At 42.2% G+C, this 25,572-nt stretch overlaps 1 protein-coding gene across 6 annotated transcripts in view; it reads right to left on the bottom strand.

Annotated features, from left to right (window-relative positions):
* celf2 (cugbp, Elav-like family member 2) overlaps window positions 1–25,572 on the bottom strand; it is a 318,322-nt gene that overhangs the window by 248,629 nt on the left and 44,121 nt on the right. For all 6 annotated transcript variants that reach the window (XM_078164979.1, XM_078164975.1, XM_078164977.1 and 3 more), the window contains exon 2: window positions 1,924–1,959. In XM_078164979.1, coding sequence (XP_078021105.1) covers window positions 1,924–1,959 — 36 coding nt within the window. The remainder of the gene's footprint in view (window positions 1–1,923; window positions 1,960–25,572) is intronic.

The raw sequence follows: 25,572 nt of genomic DNA on the forward strand, positions 1-25,572 counted from the left end.
CTTAGCTACCTTGGCCAAGTCTCTCTTGTAAAAGAGATGTTCAATCTCAAAGAGACTTCCTGGTTAAATAAAGGTAAAATAAATAATCAAGATACTTATACAACTCAAATTTGAAACAAGTCTGATAAACCTTTTAGGAGGAGTTTGAAAAGTTGCATATAGTATGTGACAAATGCACAAAATTCACAATGGCTGACTTCATGGTGGGCGGAGCTAATAAAGCCAAATGAGAAATATGTCCGCAGTGATGACAGCAATGTGCATATTACGTTTTGTAAATATAGGAGCAACCAAGTTTTGTGAATATAGGAGCAACCTTGTCCCAACTGAGGCCTTCCACGCAATAGGGGGGCAATCTCAGGTATGGCTGGGATTGGTCGAGATCAATCTGCAGAGCTTTACAATGTTGACCAGTTCGGACACAGTTTTGGAGCTTCCAAAATGCCTCAAAAATGCAAGTGCGCAGGAGAATGATAATCTCTAACAAAGCAATAGGTTCCTGGTTGGGGACGAAAAGTGCAAGGAAGATCTACTTGGGCCTTAAATAAAAAGTAAAAGTTAAGTCTATGGAGTTAGTGAGTTACCTTAAGGACTACATCACTGGTCAGGAATGTTTCAGCCCATTAAAACCGCATATTCTATACATTAATGTTTATTATATTCCAAATATACATCAAGTTTTATAATGGATTTGTTCCATTAGCTATTAGATTCACTTCATTTCATTACAGAGTGAAAATCGGATCAAAGAGTCATAACTGGCTCAAAATGGACAATACTAAACATTTCTGTTCCTGTATTGTTTTCTGCTAAATTCCATGTTCTGACACCAAGTTTGGTGAATGCAGTCCTTTGAGACTCTCAAATTTGCCCAAACTAGTACACTATCTGATGCATCATGAACCAACTGCAGTGGATTTGTCCTCTGAAATACATGCAATTTTTCCTAGCATGAAACACCTCATTCAAAAAACACCCAAATAAAAGCACATCTACTCATCTCAACAACTACTTAGCAAAGGGCATGTCCACAGCAAGAGAAATCATTGTTAGTCAATATCACTTCTAATGCTGAAAAGCAAAATAATCCCACTCTCTTTTTATGATGTAAATATTAAAAGGGTCAGTTCACTCATTAATAAAAACACAAACAAATTATGATGGTTGATGACCATACTTACAGCCACACCTGCTGATGCATTATGCAACCTATAAATGTTTATGAGACGCTCCATTATTAGGTCCTTTGGTAGATAACCAGTCATTACGAGTGTTGCAACAGTAAGCGTTAACTGATTATAATCCAGACCGTAAAGCATTATAGGTGCACCATAATACTTTACGAGTGTTCATATGATGTTAAATGGATCGAAAAGGTGGAAAAGTGTCCCTGCTCCTTTTTTCCCTTCTACTATCCCTCTCCACGTTGGAAGAGATGGGGGTGCATTGATGGTTTTCAGGGCAGGATATTCGTCCTTTTCCTGTTAACTCTGCCTCAGATGAGAAATAGGTACTGCTATTTTAAGACCAGCCCTTATTTAAACCTTCTTCTCCCCTCCCCTCGCTTGATCTGTCGCTCTGTCGCCAAAGGGTTTAGTTTAATGACCCTCCTCGGCCGTAGATCTGAGCCGCGTCATATCTCTCCTTTCCAATTTCCCCTTTTCTCCCTCCCTTCATTTCTATCTATCTCTCTCTACCCACAACCTTGTCTCATCTTCCTCTCGGTTTTTCCATGTTGCCCCCCTTCCCCCAGCAACATCGCCAACACCACTCGAGCGTTGGAGCTACAATGCCTGTTGAGGTAGTCAGTGTTTGGCCTGAAGCCTGAAGATACACTGCATGCCTCATTGAGGACGAGGCTGAGGGGAAGGAAATGAGTGAGGGGGAAAAGAAGGAGAGAGAATACAAGATGTTTAACAGTACCTTTGTATCGGTCCGGAGAGGTCGCTGGCGTCCTGCCTGTAAGACAAGAAGAAAATGATTGACTAAAACATGAAAAATACACCCAATGAATAACAAATATCAGATAAAACGATTATTAAAATGACATAAGCAGCAAAAAGTGAAAATTTTTCACCCAAAAAAACACTTGGTTTCAGTTTCAAAGCAGGGATGTCAACAAAGCTAAGCATATCATTCCCATGAATTGGGACCTAATTCTCCCATTTTACGCTGATGACACTCTGCTGTCTGTATGATTCTCAGATAGAAATCTGCTCCATGCGTTAAGTGACAAATAGACACAAACAATCTCCCAATCCGCAGCAACTGAGCATTTGGTTTAGAGAAATATCACGTGATCGAACGGATATTGTTTTTATTACATTATTTAAACATAAACAGTGTGTAAGTGCAGCGATGTACCAGTTTAAGGGTGTAACATGATATAAAAGTTGACGGTTATCATACAGTGTACATTTGCTTTGCTATCTATGATATTTAAAAAAAATAAATTGCATAAAGGATCTCCCTTTTATTTTAGTTATTTTCAAAGAGGAGACTTTTTTTGTTCAACCAACAATAACTCTTCTGTTTTCATTCCTTTAAGGCTTATTCTGACTGATAATATGAATTCTGTAATACCATGATACCATGAAACTAGATGTTCTGGGATGGTTATCATACCTTGAAAACCTCATTCCGTTGAAACCCTAGCACAGAAAGACGGTATACAACAATAGAGTGTGCCAGTAAATCCGGAACTCCGTTAGCGCTTTTAGCACTTCCGGTTCTCTCGTCTAAAAGTCAATATGTTTTTTGAATGGGATTTTGGTAAAATGCCTCAAATAAGGTCTGTGATTGACAAAAGCTTAAGCGAGTTTCAGGTTTTGTTCTACGACATAAAACACGTCAGTAAATACCCTGCTTGTGAATTTTGAAGCTTTTACATGTCATAAAAAAGGCGGCTGCTAACAAGTTGCTCAATACGACTACAAACCCTGTCAGGGACATTAAACGTCATCACCCCCGAACAGGCGAGAGTGCTGGCAGTCCGCCATTACAGCTTCTTATTTAGCTTAAACAGTCCGATTTCCCCATTATACAATGTTTTTAAAATAAAGCGGCCGAAATCAGTTGAAAGCTTAGTGGCGGTGACGTCAAGAGTCATGCGACCGTGGAGTAGTCATGTAGTCCGTTAAAGCCTAACGTTAGCTTTTTACTTCTGGCGATCGCATTTAAGCTTCAAATGCGGTATGAAAGGTGTTCATATGTAAAGATTATCTTGCTGAACAAAACCTGTAAGTATCATAAACTTGTGTTAGCCACAGAGCTTATTTTCTGACATAATCCAAAACGCAATGCAAAAATCACATTCACTTTCTCTTCTGGGAACCAGCGCGATGCTAAACTTCCGGGTTTTGACATCAGCCCTGGCACACTCTATAAAGATGAAATGGCACAAAAATTTCACAATTACAGTGACCAAATTCATCACAGTCATCAGCACTATCACAGTTTTGTTAAAATGTGCTGAAAACGTTAGTACTGATAAATACACTGAGATGATTTCACCAAGTTTTATTTTATTTGGACACACAAGCAGCCTGTCTCTGAAATGCTTGCTCAAGTGTCTCTGTTACGGTAGATAAGAACAAGGGACTAATAGCATCACTGGGTTGCCTGCTGACCAACCACTCTCTGAAGCGCCGTCACTGCTGTCCCCCATGTTTTTAATGACGCGAAGCAAACCCACATCGTATGCTGCTAGCTTTGGTTGATGCTGGACCTTATATACTGTGAGTTTTTCAAGGTGCGGTAATCCAACGTGGTTTTAATGCAGCCCAGAATGTTTGTTACAGTTGCTCCGATGTAAAGAGAAAATAATTTTAAGATGTAAGAATAAGAGTATGAAATAAAAGTGTGTAAATATAAAGCAATTCAATAAAATAATGTAGAAATGAAATGTGCATTATGATAACCACTTCATTCCTCTAAAAAAGCCACACATAACTGTATATACACCGTATCTCTTCACATGCATAGCGTTCCCCAAGGTTCCAAACTCTAATTCAGCTATAGCAAAGTTTCCTAACCATCTTCCCACCCACAGTGCAACCAAACCCCCGTAAAACTCACTCATATTAATCTAAAAGTTGTATTAAGACATCCACAGCCACACAACGCCTCATGGACACATATTCTCACAGTGATAGCAACACTCTTTAGAAACTGCTTACACTGAAAGTTTACCATTTTACATAAGTCAAAGTTAAATTTTTCCCAGACTATGATTGCAACGGGAGTTGACTGCAGAGGAGCTTTGCAGCTTTAACTTTAGGTACTTTTTAACAGTGGAAGTAAAACAGTTGGGTGCCGATGAAGGCAGTGTTTCAGGAAGTATGATACAACTCACATAAGATACTGGCAAAACAAAACACACACAAGACACACACACACTGAGCCATCTAAATAGTAAATTGGTCTTGTCTGTCCTTGGGAAGAGTAGAGAAACTTGTTCATTCCACTGGGTTTTTTCCATAATTCCCCGCTGTTTCCTCTTTCTCTCTTCTTCCCTTTTTGTTTTATCCCTCCCTCCAATCCTCTGTTCCTCTTCCACTGCATGTAAATAAATTGGTCCCCAGGCCCCACCACTAGACACTGTGTGAGCGAGCATTACACTCAATGCAACACACACGCACACACACACAACCCTCCAGAGCTCAGAGCTGCACCAAATTAGCTCGGGTTTTATGTCACAGAGGTAAATAAAATAATAATGAATTAACAATGCTGTCATTAATATCCAGTGTGTGTGTGAGAGCGAGAGAGTGAGTGTGTGTGTATTATGATGAAATGCAAAGAAAAAACTCCTTGCTCCTCCTCAACACAGTGGCCAATCACCGCTATCACCACTCTTTGCATTTCAAAGACACACTCTTGTCTGTTTCATCTCCGACCACAGAACGCTCATCCTGTTATCCCGCCGCGCACACACACACACACACACACACACACACACACAAAGATAGCCACCTCCGCTTCAGTCCATTCTCCCAATGCCATGAATTATGAAACAGGGTAAATGGAACATCAAACACACACTGCTCGCACTCGCAGGTTTACACACCGCATACACACGCGTACAAGGAAGACACTCGTAACTTACTGCACATAAAACTCCGCTACACACACCATCGCTCATATTTTTTAATCTACATACAAATATACAAGCAAAACGTTTACACTGCGCACTTCTTATGACTTATTAACTCGCTGCAGCTTAAATGTAACAGTTCTGAAGTTATAAAGACCCCAATAAAACTTCATTAGAGCAAGTTTATGAGTGTGACGACACTAAAGACACAGTCAAACAACCAGCGGCTCCTCTTATTTACATGATACTTAGTCGAGGATGATGAAATCTGGCAGCTCCAGAGCAAGAGGATCTTACATTACAGACAAGTTAGAAGGTTGAATTTGCAAGTTTGAGTTTTTAAAAATCTAAATTTGATCTAATGTTTTTGCCCAGACCATTAGGATGAAATAACTCCACTTGTTTCTGGCTCTTTACTTGTTGCCAGAGGAAGTTACAGTGACTCAATTAAACTGCCAAACTGTGGAAGTGCAATATTCAAGATTTGTTTTCACAAATCATTCTTTATATTTGGTACTGTGAGCGTTCATTAGTGTGGTTTGTTTTTGAGCTGCTCTTCCCAGAGGTGACCTGTCAGTCAAACTGTGTCTGTGACCGCGGGAAGTTTCTTCTTGTTTTGCTTTCTCTGTCTGTTCAGTCACGGTGGCTATCTCTGCTAATGCTAATGGTGCCATTCTTCCTCTGCTTCTTCAAATAAAGTTATACTGATGATGGATTAAATGGTTCTTTATTGGTTTAAAACACTCCCCTTCCTCATAGCAGCGGCGCCCCTAAAGGGGGATCCAGGGCTTTCAAGGCCACCATGATACAACCACTGGCCCCCCTTTTGAAAATAACTGGAGACTGATATTACTTATCTTCAAGAGGCTGTAGCGCATTGATTTTTCAAGCTAGCACAAAGGTGGTGGTATTTTTGGAAACTAGACATTGAAGGCATTGATTGGCACCAGCTATGTTGGCGTAGCTTGATGGGTAGGCGGCTTAATGACACTCCAAATTAAGGCTACATTTTGGCAAGGGAACAACTGCCATGGCCATTTACAAAGGGGTCCATTAAACTCTCAACTCAAGAGAGTTGAAGGGTTTGTGTCCAGTTAATGGTTGTTCCTTACAACCAATGTACTCCTCAAATTGAAGCTTTAAATTTGTCTTTTTAAGAAAAAGACAACCAGTTTATTTAAAGAACAATCACCTACACATGTATATAGAGAATTATTGTGGTAGCTTATAGACCCTTTTAGGGCCTATGTCATGATAACGTCATTTTATTAGCTGGAGGCAGTACACGACTCTCCCCCACAGGGCTGTAGGCTACATAGGAGTCTTAAGATGTGTTTGTCTTGTTGTGTTATTGGGAGCCAGAATAGAAGGAGTCATGGCTCAAAACTAGGGTTGGGTCGGTATGAGGGAAAAAAAAAAAAAAAAAAAAGTCAGATTTTTGTGAAAAACCGCATCAAGTCGGTAATACCAGATTTTCGCCACTTGGAGGCGCAATTGACTCATTTAAAATAAAAAAAAAAAAAAACTACCATAGGACAACAGAGTGACAGTAACACGTTGTTTCTTTTATTCCTTACAAATAAATTTGCAGGTTTAGCTTACTCAATCAGTGCAAACAAGGGTTGCCTCCTTCGTCTGGCTCAAAGCCAAAGTGTTGCCATAGTGGCGCATTCTTTGATTTCTTCGAGACTAAATTGTCTGCTTTTAGTCCAGACGGACCTCCATGGAGTCCGCTCTGCATACATTCAGCCCGAGTATGTTTGGGCCTGACATTTGCAGTCTGGTCGGTCTCCAAACAAAAAAAAACCTGGTCCAAGACGGAGTACCGAACTGAATTGGTATTACGGAGAACCGACCCCACCCTACTCAAAACCAGCCACCACTGCCCATCAACAAAAACAAAGACAGCTATGGTTAAATGTGATAAGACCAAAGGACTGGACGGAGGCCATCATCAAAAATGCTCACATGTGCAGCGCACACTTCATATCAGGTTAGGGAAAAAGTATTTCCTGTTGTAGGGATGAATAAGGTTATGTGTATTAAGGGTTATCATGTCCACCTCATCAGAAACTGGGGAGGGATTAAGAGGAATATTGGATTTCTCTGGAACGCTAACTTTTTAGCATATTAGCTAACATTAGCTTCCATAGCAAAACAAACAAGTGTGGTCCTCCTTTGTAAGATTGGCTTCCTGTGACATCATTGATCAGCATACGGGGCGGCCAGTCTGGTCCCGTTGGTCAGTGTTTACTTATTCAAGTAACACTGGCGGTCCCGGAGAGTGAGTGACCTGACATGGTGCGTTGGTAAATTCAGTCTGACGCTCTACACTAACATGAGAGCCCTGTTGGTGGAAGAAACGCAGCGTTATATTTCTACATAAATTAATCGAACGGTACTTTCCGACAGTGCTCCGAATTCACAAACGGTCCAGTTTGTGCCAGAGTACGTCATACCGTTAACTAACAGTAAAACGGTCCATATACTTCAACAGCATAATGTCCTGAAATCTCATTCTGCCTTTTGGTTTTGGCTTTGTCACCTCATGATTTTCAGAGGCCCCATCTGGCCTCCCTTGTGAAACATTTCTGGGCACTTCTGCTTCAGAGGTCAATAAAGCCATTTAAGAAATTATTGGATTACCTGAAAAAGCTAATTTAACAATGTGTACTGGGCGTCTCCTTAAAATGCTGGATGTAAATTGTGCTGACTGCAGTACAGTAACTTTGTCATGTAAGCATTTGTTAACATTAAAATGTTAAGTCCCATGTTCCAGTACCCTTTAAAATCCAATACCTCAAAATGCCCTGGCACAAGGTTTAAAACAAGGCTGTTTGTCTTGGTTCATAACAAGCTGACATTTAAGAGAAACATGGTTTTAACAGGACATTTATTTGTGCGGAAATGTCTTGAAACGCCTTTTCAAAATTTTAAATTACTGTGGGAACTTTGTTATTGCACAAGAGACCACTTTAGGTCTGGACAGTGCCTTACCCTTTCAACATTTCCATCTGACCAGAATCTGATTAGCTGCCTAACCAAAGAGCTACTTACAAAATAAACATGTCTCTTTACAGAGCGAGTGATGATTTTGTGGAAAGCTTTTAGGCCTGATTTCTGCGGTATCAATTGCCCTTTGTTGGTCTGCTTAAGTCGAGCCGACAAGATTTGGGTCAGAATTGATCACTGGGATGGAAACAGATGGGAAAACAGTGTCCAGGTGGAAAGGCGCCAGACTTATGCTTCACGACGGACAGCTTTTTGGCGGCGCGTATGAACCCTGAGCACAAACTCCTGCAGGCCTCAAGCCGCCGCAGGCCTGGCGGAGACGTAAAACGAAGCTGAAATGTGAGGGACTCCTCGGGGCGACGGTGCCAGAGCCGTTGCAGAGACGGAGCAGGTGGCAGGACCCAGCGAGTACCACGGGCGTATTTGGACACACACATCGACACACACACACTCTGCATTAGTACTACATGAAGGGACACACTATGAGCCAGCTGTCACGACACTTCTAAACACCATCGATGACAGGAGCGTTCCCACGTTGGAGCTTTTTAAAGTTATTTCCCCCTTCTGTCTCTCTTTTTCTTTTTAACACACAGTATAGGGAGATTGGAAGTGACATGGATGCTTCTAATATGGTGTCAGACATGAGATACTGTGTCAAAACCCTTATGGGGTTCATGTTCACCAATTATCAGTGACACAAGAATCCAGGTTACTGGGAGAAATCAGGCTACAGAAGGGAACCAGAGAATGAGTTCACAGGCACTGCAGTAACCTGGTTACTGCACAACCTGCATTTACGTGCATCTTGTCAGCAATGTGTAATCTATCTGAATTGTCCAACTTATTGTTACACCAATAAACTACTATTCTTCTGTTTGGTATTGGTTTCCATTTTAGTCAAATTTAAGGTTTAAAGGGTCCAAGTTGACATTTAAAAATTGCTTCTTTTTGTCTGAATAGCGGCCTAAAACTAAAAGATATTCAGTTTTCATACCACGATCTGAGTGAATACTTGATTCCGATCGTCTGCAGGGTGTTCTGGTGTAGAAAACCTACCAAGTATCTTAAGTTAAACTGTCTGTTCATCGTTCTAAATGCCGACTGTAATACATAAGCTGAAAGAAGTCACATAAGAAATCATCTCGTATTCCATTCGCCATTTGACTCGCCACTCCTGGATCTGACAGACAATGCTTAAGTTAGCTTTGGCGTATACTTCATAAAATAAAATGACATGACTGGATAGCTAGCTAGCGATGTCATCGAAGTTCCTCTCCAGACACATTATACTAATATTTGGTTTCACAAAACCTCAGAACAAAAAGGGACTGGAAGCAGATCTATTTTTTTTTCCTTGTTGAGAAATTTGCTTGCGGTAAGTTGCACTTTCCACTTTCTCTAGCCCTGCTTGCACTAGGTTGCTAAAATAGCAATGCGTTTCAAGATGGCTAGCGTTAGCATTAGAGGAAACATCGGAGAGATTCAGCCAAACATGTTTGAGCTTCAGACAAACCCGGACTCAGATGAGGAGTCTGTTTTGCACCAATATCGGGGACTAGCAGACGTATCCGAATAGTAAGCGTAGTTCGCGTCTTTGATTTGTTTATGTTGCTTGTTAGCTTGTTAGCATGTGGGCTAACTTGCAGTGGCTGATTCGGTGTTACGCCTTGTTTCCACTTACATATGTGACTGGTGTCTGTAGGTCCATAAGTGTATGGATGATGCCTCTAGTGTCCAACGTAAGGAAGTGCATTTCTTCACAGATGGATAGAAACCTCTAAGAAACTACATGGAGCCATGTCGGGAGGCTAATTTTGTCAGTTTTTTTCGTCATCCAGTAGTTTGGAAAATGCGCTTGGAACACTACCGGGACAAAAACAGGACCTGATGGGTACGTGGCAAGTTTTGTGGAATATTTCATCAAAAAGATGTACGAATGGCTGAACTTTGGCGACTGACGATGGTATAAGCAGGTTAACGCCTTTCGAGGTGTCCATAATCAATTAATTAAGGTACTCCACAGAGGCAACCATCCTCCTCTGGCCTTCACGTCGTCCATTAATTCCTGATAATGGACACTTGCTAGCAAACAAAAACTGCTTACTGACTGATTGATTTATTTTTCAGTTTGACATTTGGTCGTTTTAAAAACTCTGAGAGCGTCTCTACCTTCCAAAATGTTTTTCTCTCCTTCATCATCCAACTCTCTGCAGCCCGTTTGTGTCATTCTAACACTTTCTGTTTCAAACACTTCTCTCCTTCTCACCTGCCTCTCACATATACACAACCCGCCTCACATAGTGTACCCACGATCCCCGACCAATCAACACATCCCAATGCACACATCTCTTAAAACACCGATAAATACGTTCACACGCTTGACTTTCACACCCTCCCAAGACTTCCCACTTCTTTCTTCGTCTTAATCTTATCTCCATCGCAGGTGTGTGTGTGTGTGTGTGAGAGACAGCCGGTGTCATCCTGGCAAACTGTGCCAGGTCTTAAGATGATGTCAGATGTGGGCTGATGGCCCGCCTCCAGATGGATCTATACTCTCCCATTGGAGGATGACAGCCGTGCCAAAGCGCTGAAGGGAGGGAAAAGGATTGGACAACATAGAGACATGAGGGACACCAGCGAGCTGCCTTTACATTAATCATCCTCTGACTGATGCCGCGTTCACGGTGGATGCTGGCGTATCGGGAAGGGCGCAACTCGAAGTGACTCAACGGTTCATAAAAGCACTGACTCACATGTGTCTGTGTGGATGACACTGTTAAGATCAAAGAGTTTTTTGATCATAAAAAGCATATTCCACCCAAAATCTGTCTGAAGGCTTGAAAGGTGCCTGCGAAGAAGTCCTGATGACAGCTTCCTGTCACCACCAATGAGGAAATAAACTCTTTACAGCCACGTTCCCATTGATTAACACATGCTACTGCAGCATTGGTGCTTTACACTGAAAAATAAACATCAGGATTGTTGATTCCATCGTGGAAACTATACAAAATCAATGTAATAATAAAAGATTATTTTACAGTCTATTCCATCAGCAATTCAAAAGGAACTGCTCCACAGTCTGATGCTGGGAAACGGCCATTACTCTGCCATACGCAGCAATAAAACTGTGCATGTGTAGGCCATAAAAAGGGTCTCAAACAAGTGCCCCAACAGGCTTCATTTACCGCGTTTGTGTGAGCATGTGTGCGCAGAAGCGAGTGCACGTGCGTTAGCAGGGATGCATGCGTTCATGCATGCATGTGTGACATATTGAGGACATTTAAATGCAGCGAGAGAAACGACCTGAGTGGTGCAGGGTGAACAAAAGGGAGAAGTGGTAGTAGTGTGTTAGGCCTCATTTACCTCGTGATATTCAAAGGGTACGCAGGCAGGTCTCAGCGCACTTACACGTACTTGCACATCGTGTGTGTGTGTGTGTGTGTGTGTGTGTGTGCATGTGTGTGCTGCTGTGTGACCACTGCAAATTGTACAACAACTTAAACTCAATGGAGGAGAGACTCCTGAATCATCCATCATGCCTCTGGGAGAGCAGAGAAGACCTCCCCTCTTTTTGTCTCTCCCTCCTCCTCCTCTTTAATAATAACCCCCCCCTCCCCCTCACACCCCCCTTCTCTTTCCCCATTTAATAACAGCGCAACAGATCAGCTCCATTAGCCCAGACCTCCTCACACATGCAAATGAGGCCGGCGTTATGGAGGCACGCGTCACGCATTACTGATGCCGCCCTCCCCGACCCGTCACTGCTCACAACACAATAAACTCCGCGCGTGTGTGTATGTTAGAGAGGGAAAAGAAACAGGGAGAGAGTAGCATGCATGTGTGTATGTGTTACAACAGTGGTTAAATTGAGATGCATTAAGGTTTTGATTGGGGCGACGGATACGATGCCAGTGTGTGTGGAGCCGAGAGCAAGGCCATTACCGGGTGGCCGGATGATAACATCGTGCGGAGTGAACACGGACGGAGGACGAAGGGTGGAGGGTGGAGGAGGACGGGGCAGAGGGGAAAATTAGATGTGAGAAGTAGGGCTGGATGAAGAATAGTCAACACAACAGCTGATTGTGTTTTTATCTACTGTTTTCCAGTGCGGTGTGCAACATTTTAAAGGTCTTTACTGTTGTAGATGTGCAGAAGTCAGAGGGAGGCTTTTTTGGATGCATTTCAGCTGTTAAAGAGGTTAAAGAGTTTTGTGTTTTTTCCAGTGTAGCCTGAAGTCAAAGCTAATGGGCTTGTGCATATTTACAAGCTTTTGAGTTTCAGGTCAAAACACAAAATGTTCAGTTTTGTATTTGTGCATGTCTCAAAAGTTATTACAAGTTCAGTGATTTACTTAAGGAATATGAGCTTACTGGCAGGTTCAGGTAAGTAGGCAGACTGGCAGCTACACATCCAGGCAGAGTAACAGAAGCTCCCAAGCAAAAAACACACAGCAAGAAAGCAGCATTGATGGTCTGGCAGGGAACAAATGAAAGTGGGTTGGTGTGAAACTGGGAGGCTGATGAGGGAATGAGATGCAGGTGAGCAGGTGGGTGGGGCAGTCAGGTGATTAGGGGAGGAGGGAAAGTCTGAGGGCATCTAGTGGATGGATGGAAAATGGCAACAAAGGGGCCCTGGGGTAGTGATGAAGAGAATGATTCTTACCACAGCTTCACTTCTTTCAGCTGATACATGTCAAACCTTTTTGCAAAATACGGTGTCACGTTTGTGCACCGTCTGCCCCACAAAACTTCTCTTCAATGGATTACCAGTCATTATGTAGAAGTTTAAACTAATAAAGACACAATGTTCTTTTTCAATGTGTTGATTCAGCACAACACTGGTATGTAGTTGGGCAATGGAAGACCAATACGACAGGCTGTTGTTGGCGCTGTTCATGCGTTTTCCTGTAAAAAGTAATGCACCAAAATTCGTACACATCCCACAAAACGATGAGCCAGTAATTTGTGTAAAACCCACAAATTTTGAAAGGCTGTGAATTCATGACCAATGTGCTGACGAGAGTAAAGACGAAAGCGAGTGGTCCAGTAAGGAGGCGGGTTTGGGTGGTGGATAGGCCACAAAATCAGGACATCCCCCAGGAGACGGGTGTTCGGTAACGTGTAAACTTTGAGTGAACTCTGAGTCCTTTAAAGGTCCACCCTCACCATGTTTCTTTTCCTAAACCTAACCACAGTAACTTTACTCGTCTAAACCTGAGAAGTTGATTACAGAAATGTCACTCACCAATAATCTGTTGGTGGTGTTGGTTTCATGTGGCGTCAGAATAATCTGAAACATGAGTTCCCGATAATATTTTATGGCCCATTATGACCCATTTCCTGCTCTTCAATATCACCATGTTGTTTAAACGCTCTGGGCCATAAAATACGACATCTTTTTTGTTGCATTCATGTTGCTTCCACATTAAAACTTCAAGTTCATGAGCGCACCATAGTCAGAAGAACAGCCATTCGAGGAGCAAATGAATGCACCACTGGCCTTGGCTGACAAAGGTGTCAACATGAGTCCAATGTAATTAGTCCATGCTCATTCATTCAGTGCCACTGCTGCACTGCATAACAGCATAACAACAAAGTGGGCAGCAGGAAAAAGCAGTGCGATTTTAAATCTAGTTCATCCACAAAAGCAAAATGCATAAAACTTGTTTTCACTGACGGCCGACGAGAAGGCGCTGTCTCTTGAGGCGTCACCGTAGCAGGAAGGGTGAGCAGTATGTCATGATAACAGCAAGTGGAAAAGGTCAGATACATGAACACTTGGACATTCAGCAGGCTGACGCGCTACATACCGGACACTGAATAGAGTTGTTCAAAAAGATCCATTTGTTCATTTTCGCCCATTTCTAGCCTACGGAATAGGGAATGTGTCTGGAAAGGACTCGTGACAAAATGAATTTAGGACACCTCCCAGCCAACAGAAAGCGATGAAACTGTTCTATGAACCATAGTACCAAACTCAAATTTTGAGAAACACTCATCAGGTTTATGGCCTTTATCAAAAATCCTGTTTAACTGTTGGGTTCTTGAAAATACCTGCAGAGGAGCATCCGACTGACTAAAGGTTAGCATGGCTGCATCAGTGAAGGGGGCTTGATGGTTGGATGGTCGAGGGACTTGAGTCAGGATCAGGTGAATGCGAAAAGCATATGAATGAAAGATATCCGATTGCTACAAATGTCCTCCTTTGATCGCAGGCCGGTGGGTCTGTTGTCTCTTTGTAAAGGTGTTGACAGAGAGACTAATAGAGAACCTCGATCCTGTGCTGGTACCTTGTTAGCTTTGACGGATGTGCAACATAATTGAGCTGAAATGACGGTTTGACATAATTGGAAATAATTAAGGCTCTTTTGTTGCCACGCTGTTCTATCTGAAGCTTTCATTAGCAGGCTCAATACCAGGTCTTTGCTTTTGTCCACTTGAGAAACGGAAATCAGTCATGTCCTTATCCGCCCTCTTGTTGCTGCTCTTTCAAAACTACGCGTTTGATGAATAAACTTCACGTCCCTAAACAATCATTCCTGGCAGTCACTCGGCGCTTACTTAGCGCCAAGTCCCCCCGGTGACAAGGTGCCTCATAAAAGGCCACCATATCAGATCTATTGCTGTCCATGTGAATGTGTGCCGATAAAAAGGAGCTGGGGAATAAATCAATATCATGAATGCCAGTTCATCAGATTGGGGGGTGGCTCAGACGGTGAAATCTCAACCACTAATCTCTTTAATAGTCTGATATTACATTTTAATCCAAGTCTGATTCCTTCACTCTTTCGTTCAGGCTGTCTGCCGAATGCCTGTCAAGGAGCGAGGGGAGGGGGGGACAGTAAATAGAGAAAGAGAGGTATCAAAATAGAGTGAAAATCAGGTGGATTAAAGAGAGGGAAAGAGCAGTAGCCAGACAGAAAAAAGGAGGAAGGGAAGTAGTGGAGGAAGAGAAATGGTTGGTTTATGGAGCGTCGTGGCACGCTGCCATTTCAAGTCTGAATTTACAGTGCGGGGTGATGGACTGTGAGAGACAGAGAGGCAATAAAGTGATGTCGATGAGAACTGAGGACAAATTGATATGATCATAACATGTCACATTAAAGACAGGCCGGCCATCCATCAACATGATAAAAGGCCTCCTTCATCCTAACACTAACACCACTGCCATTGATCTCAATGCTTCACTTAGCCAACCGCTAACCGTTTATGATAACTATCATTATCCAGTTATGGGGATGGTGACGATCCATCAGTGCCACGACGGTCCACAACAAGAAAAGATCACTAATTCATTGCACTGACAAGCCCTTATCTTGGAGGGAAATTAGGTAGAAAAGAGAGTTATCTCTGGCGTTTTCTCATTATGTCATAAAATAATGTGACGGTGATGAAACGACAAAGTGGGAGGAGACGTGTGTGTAAAGACCCACGGTTGTTAAGTGTGATTTGAGGAGAAACTTGAGGAGGAAAACACACTTCACCAGAAAGCAAAAATCCTCCTTACTGTGTGTGTGTTTTTGTTAGCATAAGGATGGAGTGCTAATGCCTTCAGAGAGACAGACAGAGAGACAGCGAGGAGAGGAAAAGCAGCATTGACGATAACACCAAACATGCTTTTAAATCACCCTTGAGCAAATCAGTAAATCAATATCAATTAGGCTGTGAAAGAGCCCAAATGGACAACTGGCTTTGTTTTAACTAATGAAGTCTGTGGAGAATCCAATCAGTCGTGCCCCCCCTCACTCTTCACTGCCACCCCCACTTCTCATTACAACCATGACAATGTGGAAAAAATGCACTCAGCGACACAAACTCACAGACGCTCACCGCTGTGGTTTTAAAACAATAATTTGTCTTACATTTAAAAATCTTACATCGAACAGCAAGATCACTGACCTTTAACGTGATGAATATGGTGTCGTTTGATTGAATATTGATCTACACAGACCAGGTTTCAACACAACAAGGAGTTGTGTATTTCTCTGTGTTGTGCAAAACATTTGCAAAGACAAATTATGGTTATTAAAGGAACATTTCACCCACTGCTTGTTGCATTGTATCCTTGAGAAAATTTAGTTTTTCTCACATGCCTCCACGGTGAACGGAGAATCCAAAAACAGAGAAAATTCTTGGGTCCATGTTTACCAACAGCAAAACTATATCAACACATCGGTTTACAAACTCTCATACTATTCCTGTAGTATAATTCACGTCTCATTTATCAGAGGCGGACTCCGGGGTTTTTTCGGACCTAATTGTATTGCGGAGTTTTGCACAGCGGCAACCGGATCTTTGCTGTCAAACCACAAAAAAAGGTGATGGCACAACAGTCTCCTTCAGTACATTATTCTATGCTTTCTTTTGATTTTCACATTGGCTAGTCATCCTGTTTAATTTGTCTTCTGATTAAATCAGAACGGCTGAAACAAGTTGTAAGAAGCCTCTGCAAGTAATTGGTTGCTGGCAGACACACTGTGCTACAATAAAATGGTTAATCAGCAGTGCCGAGCACTGTAGAGCCGATGCGCTGCTGGTTCTGCCGGCCTGAACAGAATATAATGTCTACTGTTGTGTGTACAGCCTTACAGACTGAGCTGAGTAGTGATGCGCGGGTCGACCCGTAACCCGCGGGACCTGCAAATGGACCTGCGAGTCGGGCAGCAGTGATCGTCTGTTAAATCGGTCTGTAAATGATATTTTGACATTATTGACTATTACTGTCATGGCATCCGAAGGTACTGATGCGTTGAGCAGGTGACAGTCCGTGGTCGTTTTCAAAACACACTTGTGTCACGCACTCCAAAAGAAACTTGTTGAAACTTTAAACAATAATTTATTGTACAAAACGGGGGAAACAAACGTTGACAAAAATGGTTCCATAATTCATATTAAATTCAAAAGATAACGAAAAAACAGCTACAAGTTAGAGGGAACAGTGATAAAGTGGTATAACTTGGCATTGATCCACAGCCTCAGACGGATGCGCTCAAATATGCCGTGCGCACAAGCTCAGCTGGTAGGCTATACTATATTTTCACATTTTTAACAATGCAATTCAAAAGTTTTGATTTTTCATTGATAACCTACATTTACCAACAACAAAAAGACTACATTTAGCACCAACAAAATATGTAAAAGAAAAAAAAAAAAAAAGTAAATAAAAAAAAAACAAATATTGAATGCCAAATTTTCATAATGAATACCTACCCATAGAAACAAATATTCGAATATCTGAATATCTGGGTACAGCCCTATTCGTTTGCCGACCTGGATCTGAACCAACTGCAGTCACATTACACATTGTCTGGGTTAAACATGAGCATGTTACAGTCCTGTCCTTAATGTCTGAAAGCAGCCTTATAGTGTTACACAGGGAGCCCTTGAGCGCAGTGGTTCCCAACTGGTGGGTCACAGTCCAAAAGCGGGTTGCAGGTCCGTTCTGAATGGACTGAAAATGACTCTGGAACGTGCCAAATTTGTGAAAACCACACTTTATTTTGAAGTACAGTGGATTTTTTAGCACATAGCTTTAATTTTGAAGTGCTGTTTCCTGCTGCAGAGTCGGTGACTAATAGATAACTGCTTGACAGAGACAGCAAGCTCAGTGACCTGGCCAAACACAAGTATGATGCTGTATGTATATAACTGTGTGGACCTTGAACTAATGACTAAGGCGAAATCTGGACCCCGTGGCTGGGCCAAGTCCTCCTTTAACTGTGCTAGAGAGTATTATAGTGGTTAATGGGGAGCTATGCCCATTATAATCCTAGGTTCTAAGACAGTCCAAAAATATTAGTAAACATGAGCAACTGTCTACCAATTCAAAAACTAGAGTGCTAAAACTCAAATGTGTGATGTCATGGGGTATAAAGTCTGGAGCTGCTCCACTGACAATGAATTGGTAAAGACGTTCTAGATGACACTGAGAGCACCCAGGGGACTGTTCTGAGTATACAGGATCATTTCCTGTTTCAGAACTGAGAACACTACAACAGACAAAAGCTCATTTGGGTATTAAAAAGAAAACAAACAAAGTCAGCCTCCCGTTCATTGTCTGTGAAGCAACTTCCGACTTTATACTTGACGACATCAGAGGGTGAAGACGAAGACAGGACCTATACATGCATTAAATGGAGACATGTCAGAGCAAGGGGACGAACTGGCACCTCTCCAGCTACAAGTCCACGCTCCATATTTGGTCCAACCAGGGACTTGAACCAGTGACCCTCCAGTTCCCAACCAAAGTCCCTCTGCACTGAGCTCCTGTTGCCCCTTGAAGACTTACGTCTTTGGTTTCTGGCTTTGAGAGTGTAACTCATGTTCACAAATACTGACTGAACTCTAGCCATGGAGACAATAAATTGGAATTCTGAATTTTGGTGGTGTTTCTCTTAAAAATGGCCACCTCAGTGTGACAACAAGATCCCAGAAAGTCACTGCACCCAGCCAAGAAATACTCCCGTGCTGATCACCATCAATTCAGTGAGCTTCGGAGGTGCTGGCGGAAGATTTTGTGAACTTAATATGAAGCCAGGTCAACTGCGTCCCCCTGTTTCCAGACTTTCTGCTAAGCTAAGCTAACTAGCAGCTGGATTTAGCTACTCATTCCCCAAACAGGCAGGAGAGAAGTATCGGTCTTCCCCCTCAAAGTGTCAGCATGAAAGCAAACAGACATCTCTCCAAAAATCTCTTCCTTTAGAAACAGAAATCAGAAATATTCACTGGTTACAGCTTCTACAATGTGATGATTTGCTGTTTTTGTCTGTCATATATCATTGTATACTCAATATTTTTGGATTTCAGATTGCTGGTCAGACAAAACTTACCATTACAAGACATCACCAGAGGTTCTGAGAACGTATGGTGGGAATTTTCTGACATGTTTTTGTACTAAATGCTTCATTGGTTAAAAGCAGGGCTTTCAAGAGACTGAAAATTACATGATCTGTGATTATTTAATCAAAACTAATCGTATGCATCAACTTTTGCTGTGAAAGTATTAAAAAAATGCAATTCCATTGAATTCAGGCAGATGTGTCTTAGTAAAGCTGCCGGATTTCGGACACAATTGTCCCCCTGTCCTCTACCATCATCAGTCACGGGTAGACGTAGTTAGCGTTTGAACGTCTGGTGGAGTGTGGCTTGACAAGGCTGGCTGCTAGCGCTAGCATTAGAGACTGTGCTAGCTCGGATCTCCAGGTTCGCTGCTAAATGCTTTGCGTCGAGGTGACGTTTCACGCTTTAAGTACTTCAATGGTACAAAAAGTCCTTACTGCTCCTCTCAACAGTTCCACCTGGGTGTTTTTAAATGTAAACGTTCCATTCATGGGGCCGAGCAGCATCGTCTCGTCTGCCTCCATCATGTGACAAAGCCACTGTGGCCTTCAATGATGCACTGGGTCAAAGGGCACCACAGAACGTGATTAATCAGCGTTAACTTTTTTAGCGTCTTATTTTTTCTGTGATTAATTAGTTGAAATTAACATGTTATTTTGACAGCCCTAGAATCAGTAGTTAGAAGTAGAATCAATCCAGTTTATTGTAACGTCAGTCTTAGCTTTAAGCATCACGTCTGTTGGTTAATTGCTGAGATCTCAGAATGTGGCAACATCGCTCAAGAGTCAAAGAAATCCAATGAGGCGAGAAACACAAACAACTACAAGAACAGAAGTTGTTGAAAGTTTGAGGGTAGTGTATGTCATTACTACAATGATTTGGATATAATCTTCACTGAATGACACACACCACATTCCCAAACACACACACACACACACACACTCACAAACACTCACACCATCCCTGGCAGGCAGCATGCAGCGAGGCTGCTCAGGGTTGCCATATCATTTTAAACATCCATCAGCTCAGCAGAGATATCATATTAGCTCCTCATCTGCATACGGCGCCGACAGAATGACAAACGAGAGAGAGAGAAGGAGGGAGGGAGCGCTCTCTCTTCCACTCCTTCACTGCATCTCTTACATGGCCGCCTTTCACCCCTCCACTCCCCTCTTTGCCCCCTCTATCTCCTTATCCCTCCCTTCTAACCTCCTAAATTGGATCAACACTGCCGGCAGCGCGTGTGTGGAAGTGTGTGCGCGCATTGTTGCGGTGTAATCACATCTTTTAAATGGAAAAAGGGATGAATCTCGAGAGGAGCGATGACCACTGGGCACATATCTGACTCTCCCTTCCCCCCATTGGCGCTCTTTGTGTCTCTGTATACTCCATCACACTCGCCTTCACCGAGCAATCTTAGACTCTCGCAAACTTTTCTTTCCTCACACCTCCTACATTTCTTACTCTCCAAGTTCCTGTCCACAACTCTTCAAACTTTTGAAACCCTGAGCACTGTAATTTTATACTTTCAGGCATTTTTTTTACAGTGTTGGCTGTTCCAAATTTCTCTGCTAGACTCTTGATTATTAAGATTCAAACCCCACGGGCCTGGCTCAGTTTTATACCACAGAATTGGCTGTGTGTATATATATATATATATGTATGATATTGTGGCTATTAGTCACCAATAGTCTGAGCAGGACCCTTTAGCATTTTATAATTGTATAAAGTCATATTATGTCCAATTACCCTGCTTATATTGCAAGTCATGGAAACAAACAAAAAAGATTTCAAAGAAAACTTTCCAACTAACTTCTACTTCCCTAAAATTTGGGTAATAAGTAGCCGTGTATTAGTGATGTCAAAACAGGTGTTTCCCATTAGCTTCAACCCCAGTCGTGACACCACTGAACAGGGTGTGGCTACAAGTGCAACCTTTCAAAGTTTAACCCCAGGCGGCTGTAATTTTCTGCCAATGGAGTGAACACTTGAACCTCCTGGAAAGGCTTTAATGGTGATGTCATTGTGGCCTGGTAGAAGTGAACTAGGGGGTGCCGGGGGAGGCTGGGCAAGAAGTCGATGGCCACCTTGATATAATTGCTGGCCCCCATACTGGCCACCCCTGGCTGTAATTTCCTGCCATGAACTGAACACTTTAACCTCCTGGAACGTCTTTAATGGTGATGTCATTGTGGATTGGTAGGGCCAATGGACTCCTCATGCCACCCCAAGGAGGTGCTGGGGAGGCCTGGGGAGTCCATGGCCACCCTAATAAATGGCTGGTCCCATACTAGCAACCCCTGGCGAACATAAAAATAATCGGATAATAACAAGAGGCTGATGTTACTCACTTTGGGAGGCTGTGGCATGTTCATCTTTTGAGCAAGCACAAAGGTAGTTGTATCCTGACAACCAGACAACCTAAGGTATCCATTGGTACCAACCACATAGCATGGCATAGCTTGTCTAGAAGGGGGCTGAATACTGGAAGGAACAACTGGCTTGACCATTTTCAAAGGGTCCCTTGAACTCTTTGCTGCTGCTCTCCCTGCCTTAGGCTTTCCACATAGGCACATGGAAGGGAAGAGAGGTGTGCTCTCTGCGCCTTAAGGCTTTCCTCATTTTGCACATGGAAGGGCAGAGGTGTGGTCTCTCTAGTAGGCACACAGAGAGGAGAGGGGTGCTCTCTCCACCTTAGGCTTTCAACATAGGCGCGTGGAAGGGCAGAGAGGCCCCAGACAAGAGCCATACTGCCAAATACAATACTGTAAATGGAAATAAAGTTTTTCTTGGACTAACGTGATCCAGAATGAAACCAAAGGATGTCAGTATGTGACTCCTTAACTCTCCATACCAACAGTTTTTAACTAGCCTATATACTTCAACAGCCTGATAAAATTCCTCAAATTTAGTTAAAGCTTTCGGTTTTGCCACCCCAAGATTTTCAGTGGCCCCATCTAGCTACCATGTGAAAAATTTCTGGGGGCACCACTAGCGTGAATATAAAATTGAATCAAAATAATAATCACACCCTTCTCTTGTCCTATCAAATCATCCTTTCCCTTTTAACTTATATGTCCTTGATTAAACTCTGTAATGGTTGCTCACTGTGTTACTAAAATCCAGTTTAAGTTCAACTACATCACATTAAGCATGCAAACTGGTAAAAATGATCCCTGTCTTTACTGCTTTACTGTCTATGCTCTAAAAGTGTTTGCTAAATTGATGTGAATGCACCTTTACTCGCACTCCAAAGTCTAACAATGCCTCAGATTGCTGTTCCTGCTGTATAGTTCTCCCAAAATGCAGCTTTTCACAGGCTGGTAGCTCTAGCTGTTATGGTTTGTTTATAATGTATGTAGCAAGGGCTCCCTGGGAAGCATTATTGATGCTGAGTAAATTATCCTGATGAAATTAAGTAAATTGAAATAGAAATTTCATAATGATGTTTACTCTAAGTTTAAACAGAACATACGTCCTTTGGTAATACACAGAGACCTGTGAGAACACTTTAAATATATAAAGATAACTTTTACATGATTCTTTTTGACTCAGTCTTATTTATTTTCCTTTTTCCTGGAACTGGTCTTGACTTCAGCTTTTATTTTTATCTGGTCCAGTTTAAAGGAATACTTCACCCCCCAGATGATCACTGGTATATCAATTACTCATCACGAGTTAAGATGAATTTGTGAAGAAAACTTTGCTTTTCTCACATGCCTCTAGTGAATGAAGAAGTTGGATATAACGGAGAAAATTCCTGATGAACTGAAGTCATGGGGTCCATGTTTACAAACTTTCACACAACTCGTGCAGTATAATCCAAGTCTCATTTATCCAGTCGTATGCTCAGTTCTTCCAAAACAGATAGCCTTTCTGATGGGGAACTTAACTGAAACTTATCTATGCTCCCGTTAAAGCCAGACTCCATTGACAAAAACAGTAATTTTACATCACTGAACACGGGAGCTGCTGGTCTACTGCTGCCTTGATCAGTTAGTTTGTTAGGGTTTTTCTGTGACTTTGGTAAATCCGAATGAATCCTCCAAAACACCAAGGTCAAAAAAACAAACTAACTGATTGAGAGGGATGGAGACGAGCAACTCCCGTGGTCAGTAAAATAAAATTACTATTTTTGTCAATGGAGTCTGGTTCGAAGAGAGCGTAGATAAGTTTCACTTTATGTTCAGTTCCCTGTCGGAAAGGGCTGTCAGTTTGAAAAGTACTAAGTGTTCAACTGGATAACTGAGACTTTTTTTTACTGCATACAGTTGTTCGAGAGTTTGGAAACAGATGCTTTTATATAGTTTTGCTGCTGTTAAACGTGGACCCCATTTACTTCAATTCATCAAGAATTTTCTCCATTATTGGATTCTTCGTTTATCATGGAGGGATGCAAGAAAGGCCAAGTTTCATTCATATATTCAACGTAACACGGGGTGAATAACTGATACACAAATGGTCATTTGGGGGGTGAAGTATACCTTTCATGTCTTCTTTTTGACTCACAGTGTTCCTGTTTGGATGAATTGGAAATGGTTTTAAGTTGTTGCCTTGTGTGGAGCATTTTGTAGCTTTGCTTTTAAAGGTAATATTTTTATTAATAGCATTTTTATTAAGTGTATATAAGTAGTAGTGGTAGTCATGGTAGTATAAAATTAACTTCTTAACATCTTATTAAATCTTCTATTAGCATAAAGTACAGAGCTCTGAAATCCACTTGGGCCGCCCCGTCCTGAACTCTAAATCCTCTCTCCCGCCGTCTGTTTCTGCTTCTAAGTCTATCTCGAATGCTCGCCCTTCCTGCCTTCCTCACATGTTGAGCGAAGAGCAAAGAAGGGCGAGTAGGAGCGTGTCACTCGCGGGCCCCCCCCTCCAAGACGCAGACATGACAACACTTCAGAGTGGAAAGGCGTTATCATAGCAAACTAGAACAATACTCAGGAACACACTGGTACACAACACTGTGACAATGGCTCCGGATGCTGCAACACAACAGGGAGAGGCAGAGAGTTAGAGACGGAGCGAGAGGGATGAATGCAGTAGTATCCTCAGATCTGAAGGCAAATCCCCCTTGGTGGTAGTTCTGCTCGAGCGGCTGGCACTGACACATGAATATTTCATACTGTTGATGTTTAAATCCCATCATTTGTGATGTGGCATGTGAGCGTGCGTGGAGAGTCATTGAAATGAGGAAGAAAAATGTATGTGTGTACATGTGTGTGTATGTGTGTGTGTGTGTGAGAGAGAAAGCAAGTGTGTTGATCTATAATGCATAGTTTCAGTAAGTTCACTTGTGATATGGTCTATTGCATCTGTATTTCAGTATTGTGAAAGGAGTGGACGTGCTCGTGAGCGGTGGAGTGCACGTGCGCCTTGAAGCGCAGATTGCCCTGTGTTAGCTCATCCATATGCAGCTCAGGCCGTGAAACATAAAAACACTGCAGAGTGACATGCGTACACACATGAATATATGTCCATACACTGACAAGCCGAAGAGCCTTTACAGCTCAAGGTTCTCCGCTCAGGTCAAGTCAGGCACTGTAAAACCAATTAGTCAACCAGTTTCAGAAACTAGTTCACAGTCTAGTTTCTGGAGCAAAGAACTAGAACATAAAGGCCTCATTTTCAGTAGGCGGGAGGGGACCTGACACACCAAGACGTCAGGGGCCAAACATCGCATGTAGTTTAGTCAAAGTGCCCAGCACACGTGGCTCCAGTTGGCCCTTATCAGCAGCAGAGGCAGTCAGCCTGTTCAGCCTCACCAGTGGGAGACTTCTCTTTTAATACATGTTTAAGATGCTGAGAGGTCCATGTCAAAAAAGTCAGTTGTAAGACATCCGCCTTCATAAAACATACATCATTTTTAATGACTGTATTTCAACATGCAGTTAGCATGTGCTTCACACTGAAACAGTAATCTGAAAACAGTTAAAGCAAAGGTTGACATCTAAAACCCTTTTTTGCTTATCCCCAAATTTAGTGCAACCCAGTCATCAGAATCAATGCTGCCATTGCAGGTTTCTGCAAAACACGGATATGTTAAATATGTGTGGTTCATATGTGGAGGATACGTTGAATTGTATGTTTCATTTTGTTTCAATTTTGTGTTGTCACAACAGTGTGGTTAATGTGTGTATAGATTTAGAGACAAAAGCAGTCGGTTGGGGTAAGAAAAGCACAATGTTCGGCTTAAAAAAACCCAGTTTTGTCACTACAAACATGGCTGGAAATGTCCTGACCTCTCATTAAATAATATCTGGTTTTGTCACTACAAATGCAGCTGGGAATTTCCTGACCTCTTGTTAAAAAATACATGGTTTTATTGCAACAAAAACAGCTGGAAATGTCACAAACTTTCATTTTAGAATACCCAGTTTAGTTGCTACAAACACGGCTTGAAATGTCCCGACCTCTCGTTAACAAATACCGAGTTTTATTGCGACAAATATGGCTAAAATGTCCTGACCTCTTGTTAAAGAAAACCCAGATTTGTCCCCACAGACACAGCTGGAAATGTTGTGATCGCTCGTTTAAAAATACTGTGTGGTGTTGTTACAAACGCAGCTGGAAATTTCCCAACCTCTCATGAAAAAATACCTAGTTTTGTTGCGACAAACAAGG

This window comes from Epinephelus lanceolatus, chromosome 23 (assembly GCF_041903045.1).
Source record: "Epinephelus lanceolatus isolate andai-2023 chromosome 23, ASM4190304v1, whole genome shotgun sequence".
NCBI classification, from domain to species: domain Eukaryota; kingdom Metazoa; phylum Chordata; class Actinopteri; order Perciformes; family Serranidae; genus Epinephelus; species Epinephelus lanceolatus.